Genomic DNA, 10,967 nt, shown 5'->3' with positions numbered 1-10,967 from the left:
CAGTGTCTGTTTTGAAGCCTGCTTGGCTTCTGTGTGGCCCCTGACTGCCCTCCGGCACACGCCCCCGCCACCCTCACCTGCAGGCAGGAGGTGGCTGCTGAATGTGGAGGACATGCGCAAGTTTCCCCAGGAGCTGGCAGGCTCCGAGCTGAGGTAAAGGTGGGGAGGGGGCAGCCTGGCGCCTGTGCTCATCTCTGTTACGGGCTCCTCCACGTACTTTGGTGGGACCACGCTGCTGTCCCTCACGCGGGGAACTGCTGCCGCCTGCTCAGGCCTTGGCCTCGGCCGAGCCTGAGCCTGAGTCTGAGCCTGAACGAGTTCGAGGCCTTGGCCGAGCCTGAGCCTGATTCTGAGGCCCTAGCTGAGCCCGAGCCTGGGTTTGAGTTTGAGGCCTCGGCTAAGCCCAAGCCCGAGCCGGAGCCCGATCCTGAGGCCTCGGCTGAGGCGGCCGCAGCGGCCCCGCCCCTCCCTCGCGCCGCGCAGGCAGCGCCTCCCCGCGCCCCGTGGGCGGGGCCCCCTGAGGGGCCTCGCGCCGCCACTGGCCGGCCGAGGCCCTCCCCGCGTCACGCGCCGGCGGCTGAGTGACAGCCCGGGCGAACAATGGCGTGCCGCGGGCCGACGCCTCTCGCCGCGCGGCGGCGGGGCGGGACTTCCGCCGTGGCCGCCGAGCGGGCGGGTAGCGCCATGGAGTCGGCCTAGGGCGGCCCTCGGCTCCCCGCGCCGGGCCCTGCGCCGGGCCCGCAGGTGAGGGCTGCCGGGGCGGGGGGGCGCGGTCGCCGGGTCCCCTCGGGCCTCTGCCCTGCCGCCGGGTGCCCTGGCTTGGCGGCGGTTAAGGCGTCGCTGGGCCCGCCGCTCCGTTGCGCAGCGCTTATTCGCTTCCACCCGTGGAGCGGCGAGGCGGGGCCGCCCGCCCGTGCGGCTCAGGCGGGGCCTCGGCCGGGGCCTCGGCCGGCCCCGCGCTGTGCCGGGCTGCGGGCGGCCGCTGGCGCTTCCCTTCCCCGCAGAGCCTCGCCGCGGTCTGCGCGGGACTCCGCCTCGGCGGCGGGGAGGGACGGGACGGGAAGGAGCAGGAGGAGGAGGCGGCGGCTGGAGCGCTCTCCGGGCATCGCTTCCAGACCGGTGTAAAGCTGAGTCCTTGCTCAGGCGTTTCCCAGCTCTGCCTCGCGTGCGGTCCCTCTGAGGCTGCCTGCACCGACATACCGGTTATGCCTGGAAGATAATGAGTAGCATGGAGTCTGGCTGGCTGACAACCAAATTGCTAGTCAGCAGATGAAAACAAATTGAGAGGAGCAGCTCCTGCATTTTAGCCGGTCTGAACAACGACTTTCTTTGCGTCCATTCGTTTTCAGTCCTGTGGATAAGAGCTTAGATGGAGATTTGGGTCAGTAACGATACAGTGACATCAAAGTGCCAAAAGCCAGAGGCACTGGGGCTTTTGGGGATACGTGTGAAAATTATTGACGTTATCAGTGTAACTTTTGCTTATCCTTTGCTTGTGGAATTTTGGCAGGTGCAGCCCAGTCTACCAAAATATTTAGAATGTTGTCACTGAGTTTGTGGCAGGACAAAGTTTCTGTGTGTTCATACAATTTTTGTGATTGCTATAAGCATTGTAATCCTAATTAGCATTAAAATAGAATTTAAATTTGTTTAATCCAGATGTGTGAGTTAAGTTTTTTTTTTTTCACCAATGGGAAAGAGCCGTTTTCTTGAGAAAGTTGAAGCATGAGCGTAACCATGTGTAAAAGGAGTTGCTTTGAGCTGTCCTCTGCTGTGAAATACAGTTTGAGTTGATTGAGATAGAAACTTCTGAAAATTTGATATTTGTATGTATTTTGTGGAGCTTGGTTTGTGGATAGTTGCCAAAAGCTCTGAATGTTCTTACCTGTGTCCCAAGTCATATAATTTCTTCATGACATCTGTCTTAAATGTGTTCCCAAGTCTTGTTCACCTTGGCAAGTATGAAAATGTTTTTTTTGACAGGATGCAGGGACTGTATTCAGAAGAATGTTTTCCACTCGGGTTGCCTGTTCTGGTCTGGGAGTCAGTGTATTGGTGTTAAAAAGACTGCGTGTTTCATAACTCCTTATTTTTAATACAAACAATACCGTTGAGGTGTTAAGAGGTGGACAAGTTCTTAGTGTCCAGTGCTGCAGAGAGATGTATCTATTGTGTATTGTCAGCTCTTGTATCAAGCTTATTTAGCTGCCCTTGTCTTCAAGTAAGAAGGGACATTCTGCTCTCCTCTTCCTTCAAAAGTGTAGTCAGGAGTGTGTTTTCTGTTGTACATACAACAGTACTCCTGCTGCCTTCTCTTCATGGGCCTTGTCTGATGTATCCCAGGTTAGTGTATTTACTTCGTGCTTGTCTTGCTGCTCAGAGATGCTGTGATACTGCACACCCCACGTTTTCCCCTCCTGACTTCTGACCTGGTGATCCTGTTCAGTCCTGTGACAGAGGGATGTAGCTCCTCAGGCTTAGTTTGTTTTGTGAGTTCTAGGCTGCGAAGCGGGAAGAAAAAAAACTACTCTTGAAACACCCAAAGTTACTCAAGGAGAACTTTGTCTGTAGACACTGGAAAATCAGGTGTAAAGTGCTGAAGATTAATGCAGGGTCAAGTTTAACTTCTTTTGTGTGGTTTACAGTATAGTCTTTAATTACATACGCCTGTACTTCTGTGTGCTGTAAGCTGCCTCCTTCAGTTAAGAGGGTAGTCTACAAATGAGCCACAGAGTTTCAGGAATTGTAAGGCCCTTTGCTTGCATTTGAGGCAATAGCTCTTGGGCCCCGAAGAATCTGTATGTATGGAGCTGTTTGAAGAGAAGACTGCACTTGTACGTACATGTTCTTTGCAAGGACAGCTTTAGTTCTGGTATTTTCTAACCTTGCTCAATACTATTTTAGTGCTTTCTCTGTGTTGTAAGGTGTGTGCTGAATTTACTGTATTGGTTAAATACTGTGATAGCTTCAAGTGTATTGTTGCTTCTGTCATAGTAAAAATGATTGTATTTTTTGAACAAATGTTCTTTATCTGTCCTGTTTCACTGACATCCTCTTTGTTAGGGCAGGCTGATGAGAGAAACTGGTAAATATTAATTTAGAAATAAAAATTCATGTATTTCATAATTCATTACAGGTTCCTGTGACTGTAACTTCTGTTCCGCTAACCAGTTGAAAGTTTCACAAAACGTCATATGTCTGAATGACCAAGTCAGAATCATGAGAACTGTTTTTGACAATATCAGCTGTTTACTCCCATTAGTAGTAATGAATTTTAATTATCTTCATGTTAGTGTCAGTTTAAATCAAATCTAACTCACCAGTAATAGCTTTAATTAATGTTGATGACCTCATATCGTGGGACAATGCTTTCTGCTTAAAAAAACCCCACAAAGGATGGGACAGTAAGACAGGAGTTCTTAGGTTTGCTTCTGAAAGAGAATGTAGTTGTCTTGGCTGTGATTTCTTAAGTCAGCAAAGTTACAATTGTCAGAATTAAATATCGACAGTCAAGTGAAAACAAATCCACATGGCACCATTCAAATAAGAAGCCTCAATTTGGAGGTTTTCAACAATCATACAAATAATTTGGATGATGTAATTGAGTGAAGTACTTTTAATTCCTCCAACGGAAGAAGTTAGAGAAGATCCAGATGTTCTGATAACGATATTATTAAGCACATACTGTCTACTTTTAGAACTTGTCCCTAAATTAACTATTATAGCAATATTGAGTCCAGTGTACTGGCTCTTGTTTTGTTACCATGTTTAATTTTACATCATTTCAAGTAATTTCTTACTGTGAGACAAGAAGAGTCACTAGAGAGACTTAGTCATCCATCTGTGGACCAAGCAATTCTTTTAAATTCAGCAAGGAATTGATTAGATTTTGTGCTGAATGTAGCGCATAGTTGTTGCTTGTTTTGTAAGCTGAAGTAGGATGTGTGCTGGATCCCATGTTTTTTGTTGAATGTGTTGGAATTTTGAATGTTGGATTTTTTAGCTTGATCACACATTTAGGTGTGAGTTTTTGTAAGGAGAATAAGGAATGTATTTTGTACTTCTGTGTTCTTAGGAGATTGCTTGCACATAATCATGTTCAGCTAAGCCTGAGAGGAACCTGAAGTTCCTCTGTAGATGGCTCATCGTTGTCTGTCTTAAGACTGGATCATGACTGTAGCAACAAAAGAAATTGCCAGATGTAACTTGTCAGTGGAGAACAGAGGTCCTGGTCTTTGACATTAGGTTGTGTTTTTGCAGCCAAAGGCATTTAGAAAGGAGAGCTCAGGGGGAGGTTCCTCCTGGTTGCTTCTCACTAACAGTGACAGCCACCGTTCCGTGGGGCTGTTCCTGAGGCCAGAGAGCTGGGAGTTAGTGGTGATCAGGCTGTACACTCCTCTCTTGCTGTACACTCCTCTCTTGCTGTAAAATGCGCTAAAATGTGTTGCCTCGCTCAGTAGTTTTGTTTGGAATAAACTTTCTGTGTGAAAGAGTTTTCTGTCATTCTTTTTTAAGACCATGTCCAGCAGAGGAGGAGTCTGTTGTCCAGGTGGGTCATAATGCAGAATCTCACGAGTTGGTCCCCTCTACGCGTGTGCTTGTAGCTGTCCCACCGGGCTTGGGTGGTGCAGTCAGATTGTGAGAGCGTCGCAACCGTAGGTGTTGTTGCTCAGGTTCTGTAGATGGAAGTTGCTGCTATTAAATGATCTAGACTATTACATAGTTAAAATGCATGCTTTTAAAATGCAAATTTGGAAAACGTCTCCAATGTCAGTATGCTTCTAAAGGCTTATAATATGCTTCTATAGATTGTGTTTTTTGTAATTCATACAGAGTATTGATGCAGAACATGTGATACTAGCACTTTAAAATTGTACATTGATACAGAGTTCTGTTTTAATAAAATAAAGTTGATAGAGTATGACATCTAGGGAAAAGAAAGTGAAAGGGTAAAGTCAGTAAACAGGTAGAGAGAATAAATAATGGTTTAATTTTTTTATAGAGGGAGAGGGCAGGGGTGGGAGGGAGGTGTGGCGGTAACGCATCCTGTATTTGGGAACATTGTACAGGGCAGAGGCCTCTCATTGTAGCTCGTGAGAGATGGGGGAGAAGATAGATGGGCCAGGGTTCTTATCCGGCTCCACGTCTTTCCTCTCTGGAGGTCTCAACCCCTTAGCCAGCTAACTAGTCCTTTAGCTAGTAGAATTTTTACCTTCCTAAGAGTGTGTATTATGTAATTGCCTTGTTTGTATTGGAAGCCGAGAGACCCGTGTTGGATCAAATGCCCGTGGGCACATGGTATTGAGCATTTTAGACTAAAGCTTTGCAGAGACACCATTTCTTACGACATTAAATGTGCTATTTCATGAACGTTGCATATTTGCATTGTGCTGTTCATGTGTTTGTGGATTGTGAGAGTATAAATCTGAGGGCCCTGTAAGTGTGGAGGAAGTTGGTCTTTCACAGACACTCGGTAAATTCTGTGGTCCTAAGGAACAACCTTTTATCAGTCGTGGAAATGACATTTCAACCTGCATCATGTTTGTTGTCTGGATTGGGACTCTTACTGGTTCCAGAAGAATAATTATTTGGAAGAGAGAACTGGAAAGTAATCTGTAACCCGTTTCTAAACTGAGCAGTACTGTGGATTATTATCTTAATTGCTAGCTTCCATCTCTGCTGAAAAGAATTGAAATGTTCAAAATTTAAATATTATGTCTTTAACAATTGTGTTGTATTTGATAGGCCAAATTTTGTGATTTCAAGATACGTATGATTGTAAAATTGGCTAGTTTTTGGTATGAGAGATTACAGAGTGAAATCTGTTGCCAGTTAATGCATGTGTTAAATTGGCGAGGGAGTTCAAAGTTCTGTTCATGAAAATGTTTGTTTTGTTTGGGGTTTTTTGCGGTTGGGTTTTTTTTTTAGTGTTGGGGGGTGTGTTTTGGTTTTTTTTGTTTGTTAGGGTTAATTTGAGGGTAACATGATACTCTTAATGACTTCAGTAAGGGTGTAGGTATCATTGTTCATACAAGGAGAGCGTGCAGGCCCTTATTTTTGTTTTTTATACATTTTAAGCAAAATCTCTGCGTTGTAAAGGAAAAATATAAAAATGTTTGTTTTCCTTCCTCCTAATCCCTCTCCTCAGTCTCTTTTTTGCTTTGGTTAATGATAAATCAGCAGTTTTAAAAAACAGTTTCTGTTAGAAAACATGCCCCTCTATTTCCAGACACAAGCTGTTGCTTTTTGCTGAAGGTTTTGATAAAAATTTATTAACAAAGCAGAACTAGCTTCCTTGTAATGTCATGAGCTTGTGAAAGGCATGCAAGCGTACTTCACAGAGTACTTGTGTTCCTTTTTTTAGATGTCTCAAAAACGTGCTGACTTTAAAGGAGACAAAATCTGCTGTCCAGACCGTGAGACACATTTGAGCATTTATGAATTTCACTGAAGTCTAGTTTGTATTAGTTACCTGTTGGTATTGCACTGGTTTTGCAAGTGTGTATTTTGAATAAATGCTTTTAGTAGAATTATGCCAGGTACATGAGGAATTTTGCTGATTTGGATTTATGCTAAAAGGGAAGATTAAAATTAAGAATGTCCGAGGATGATTAATCCCATGTTGAATGTACGCTCCCGTATACCGCTTGCATTGCTGGGTGTTGCCTAAAGCTTTCTGAAGTGCTGCTACTATAATTTGTTTTATGCATGCCTGCCCACCCATGGAGGTTACATGCTCTTAGCAAAAGGGACTTTTATCTCTAAAATAATCATATAAATTAAAGATTACTTCTTTCTCAAAAGTAAACATAGAATAACATTTTTGCATACTTCTTAGAAGGAAAGTGTTAACTGACCAACAGAGCCCAGTAAAATGACAGAGGAAAATATTTGCTATATGCCTTGACTCTCTTGTTTTTGTTTTTTTTGTTGCAGGTATTAAATAAAATATGCTGTTGTCAATAGGAATGCTGATGTTGTCTGCCACTCAGATATACACTATTCTGACTGTTCAGTTATTTGCTTTCCTGAATCTTTTACCTGTGGAGGCAGATATTTTAGCAGTAAGTATAAGAATATTTTTCTACATAGGTGAAATCTCTATAAAATTGAATCTTCTTTTAAACTATTCTATTAGTGAATCAGTTAGTACAATAAATGTTACAGCAGGTTGCTTGGAATGGAATTGCCTTAACAGTTTAGTTCAATTTAAAAAAAAATAATACGTTTTCAAATGAGCTTACAGATGATGTCTGCTCAGATACCAAGACAGTGAAAGCACTTAATTCCTTTAGTCACTTAAAAAGCTCCAATCTGGCCAGACACCCTATAGCATGTTATAAACCTGTTAAGAATTCCATGGTTTTTTGGTTTAGACAGCAATTTAAGTTTTGGTGATGGATGCCATTTTGTAGGGTAACTGTATATAAATAAATAATATTCTATGGCTAGACAATCTCTGCTATCGTTAAGAATAGTATTTTTTGGGTGTGTAGAATGATCAGGCTAATAAACAGAATAATGAACATAGGGTCAGTGTTAAAAGTTGTTGCTGGGCTACTTATTACCAGTTCTATATATCATGTAGTTTTATGGAGGAAGTTTTATGTGTCTTTGTAGGATAGAGCTTTAGCCACTGAAATAATTAAACCTAAGTACTGTGGTCTCTATATTCTCTGCTAGTTACAGTGATAGCCGGGGAAGTTGTTAGTATCATATCAATTAATTTGGGAGAACAGTGAAAAATCCTTAAAGCTAAATGTTGAAAATACTTAAAAGTTTGTGATAATATGGGGTTGATGAATACTGAATTATGTTACCTGGATCTTCGGGTTGTTACTATTCTATTATTTTTTGTAGATAAAAATTTTAAGAAACAATGCAGATAATTTCTTTATTATGGAACTGACATCACCATTCTGTTGTGAAATTTATACTGTAAATCTGATTGCCCTTCCCTTTCCTCTTTCACCAAGCCTGTGCTTCCTCTTTTCATAAAAACCCTAATTTTCATTCTTGCTACTTCCTCCCTCAGAAAAGATACTTTAAAAACAAAACAAAAACCCCCACCACCAACAAAAAAAAATTTAAAAAAGGCATGTTGGAAGTTTACTTTTATTTCTTTTATTTAGTTTCCATGTGCAGTATTCTAAACTAATCCCATTGAAAAATGAAGTGTCTTTTATTCTTGGATATTTGGAAGTTACAGATCTATTCTGAGAATATCTTTGAAGTAGGAAACGAAGAGATGAACTGGACACTTACAGCCGGTGGAATGCTGCAGAGGTCCTTAGAAGAAGAGGGAATGTTTGTGCACTGTGTCACATGGTGTGGAAGGCATACAGATAGCTTAGTCTTGAGAGACTTCCTGGTTTAATGATTGCCTGTTTGGGGAGCAAAATTCCAGCTGAAGTTTTGGGTTCACCAATGAAAGAAATTCTTTTTTTCCGTACTGATTTAGGTCTATTTTTATGCTTTTGTGTTCTCACATAGTTGCAGCCTCAAGTGAATGATTGTTTGTATGAAGTAGTTAGGTGTATATGAAGCACAATTGTTTATTTTTTAAATAAGGGATAAAAATAAATAGGTTTGTGTCTGACCCCTAGCTTAAGCTGGGGCTTGCTAAGTGATTCAAGGGAAAGCTTACAGTAGCACGAGCTCAGGAAGGACATTCTGAAAGGGGGAAGGTGAGTGAGTGGTGAGGATGGAGGAGAGCAGTGTGCTGGCCTAGAGCTGTGCTTTGCGGTGGTAGGGTGGGAGATCAGGAGATTGATTGAAGCACACAGAGCAAAAATGCTTCCTTCAAATTTAGCTCCATTCCTACCTTTTTCCCCTCAATTTTCATAAAGTCTGTGGGAAGGAAGCTCCTTTGAAAGAGTTAAGATAAATCATGGTAGTGTTTGTCTTTGAACTGTAGTTGGAGTTCCCCCTCTGAGTCTGGCTGTTGGGCGCTGTCCCTCTGAAATAAACACAGTCCTTACTTGGCTGTTCTGTGTGACAACTGCATGACACAATGAGTAGACAAGTATTTCTGAGTCACAGGACTATTTGATAAAACTTGCCAACTGATGTGCATTCAAGTCAGTTACTGTACAATTCACAACTTCTGCAGGAAACTAACTTTTTTACTTCTAATGAAAAAAATTTTAGCGTATGTACAACTTGCACTTTTTACTGCATGGATTCTGCATTGGTTAAGCATATCACTTGATAGAGCTACAGAAGATGAACAAGGGAAGGGGAGACAAAGCTTCCACAGATTTAAGATCTTTACAGTATTCCTCTGTTTTGAAATGAAAGCTTATAGTTAGTGTAAAACAAAACTGTAGAGGTAGTTTTCAGCTACTAACCTAAATAGATAGCAGGGAATTGAGAGGGGATAACATACGGAGACTATTCTTTGCCTACAATAAACCACCTGTTAAAAGCTGTTCTTCCCCGTGCACAAGTGAATTCAAAGCAAAAAAACCCTCACACCCAAAACCCCAGCTCTTCAGATTTTTGCTGCTTTGGGTGGTTTATAGTTTCTCTTCTGCAAATATGATGATATTTGAATTGCAGACAGTAGAAAGAAAGATTTAATGTACAGATAATTTAACAAAAGATCTGTTACTTTATGGTTTTGACAACTAGATAAGAAAAGAATGATGTTGCCATGTGAGTGGAGGACAAGTGGAAGAAGCAATTTTGTGATTTCATTGGTGTCGTCACAAGAGGTCCTACATCTGATAAATACTTTAATCTAAAAATATGCAGTGTTGTTTATTTCTGTTTACACTTGTTATCTACTTCTCTCTTGTTGCAAACCTGAATTTTCTTTAAAATTTATTTCTCTTAGTATAACCTTGAAAATGGAACTCAGACCTTTGATGATCTACCTGCTAGATTTGGCTACAGACTCCCAGCAGAAGGCTTGAAGGTAAAAAAAAATACATATATATATATATATATATATACACACATACATCCTGAATATATGTGTAGAGAGAATACTGTATCTGCTGAACACTTCTTCTGTAAGCTAAAAAAGGTGAAAGTTGAATGAATATAGTGCTGAGGCAAAAAATACAGAACTGATTCATCTACTGCTCAAACAAAGCAGTACAAAGGGTCTGATATGAACTGTTGCCTGTGAATAGGAGATTCCTTTCCTAAGAAGAGAATTTTGGTAATTTGACCCTTTGTATGTAAGAGAGAATTTGCTGAACATTTCTAACAAATAAATTCAAAATAGCTGAATGACAGGAATCTAAGAAAGTAAGTTTGGTAGACCATTGTTTTCTCCAAAGTTGGTGGCAATACTGACGTACGATGTCAGTTACCTTGCACTGCTATCAGTGGATGCCAGATAGAATTTTGTCTTGATTTATTTTTTAAAAGAAAATATTTGGAGGATATATTGTCTCTGTAGGGTCGTATATTGGCAAGCCCTTTCACACTGAAGTGTGGGAAGGCGAGGGATTATCTTCCTTGCATGTGGGTCACACTGAGTGCTGTGTAAAGGAATTGTGGCTCATTCTCTTGGGAAAGTACAAGAACTGCTGTCAATTTGCTTCCCTCCTTGCATTTCTTCAGCAGCTGAATGGAGAAGCTCAGGGGCTGCAGCTCAGCCTTAGCCCCGCGTGGTGTGCCACAGAGCTGGTGCAGTGTGGCAGGGGAGGGATCATCCACCCTCTTCTTACGTTTTCCTTTCAATCACAATCCGCACTCTGTGGCAGATGAGAAGTTCCCCATTCTCCCAGTGCTTCTCTCGGGCACTAATGCTATTTTATTTTATTCTGTCATTAAGTGGGGAGAATGCAGATAGCACATACACACATTTTTGTTAGTTATCTGTCATAGTGTCTTATACTCCAAATAAAATCATATTGGGATAGAAATGCTGTGACATGACTTGAAAACTGGTCATAGGATTATTAACAGAAGGCATTAATAAGTCATAATATATTGGCATAGCAGAAAAAGTA

At 41.9% G+C, this 10,967-nt stretch overlaps 1 protein-coding gene across 2 annotated transcripts in view; it reads left to right on the top strand.

Annotated features, from left to right (window-relative positions):
- Nucleotides 1-615: 615 nt before the first annotated feature.
- The window catches only part of RNF13 (ring finger protein 13), a 41,103-nt gene continuing 30,751 nt past the window's right edge, over nucleotides 616-10,967 (top strand). Inside the window, exons 1-3 of one of the 2 annotated variants that reach the window (XM_074834462.1) lie at nucleotides 616-744; nucleotides 6,937-7,064; nucleotides 9,839-9,919. In XM_074834462.1, coding sequence (XP_074690563.1) covers nucleotides 6,951-7,064; nucleotides 9,839-9,919 — 195 coding nt within the window. In that variant the 5' untranslated portion in view covers nucleotides 616-744; nucleotides 6,937-6,950. Of the gene's footprint in view, nucleotides 745-785; nucleotides 1,382-6,936; nucleotides 7,065-9,838; nucleotides 9,920-10,967 lie in introns of those variants that run through there. The other variant, XM_074834464.1, reaches the window with a different exon arrangement.

The sequence above is a fragment of the Strix aluco genome, chromosome 9, assembly GCF_031877795.1.
Source record: "Strix aluco isolate bStrAlu1 chromosome 9, bStrAlu1.hap1, whole genome shotgun sequence".
Taxonomy (NCBI): Eukaryota; Metazoa; Chordata; class Aves; order Strigiformes; family Strigidae; genus Strix; species Strix aluco.
The sequence above is the reverse complement of the archived record's forward strand: the minus strand, read 5'-3'. Positions and strand labels throughout refer to the sequence as shown.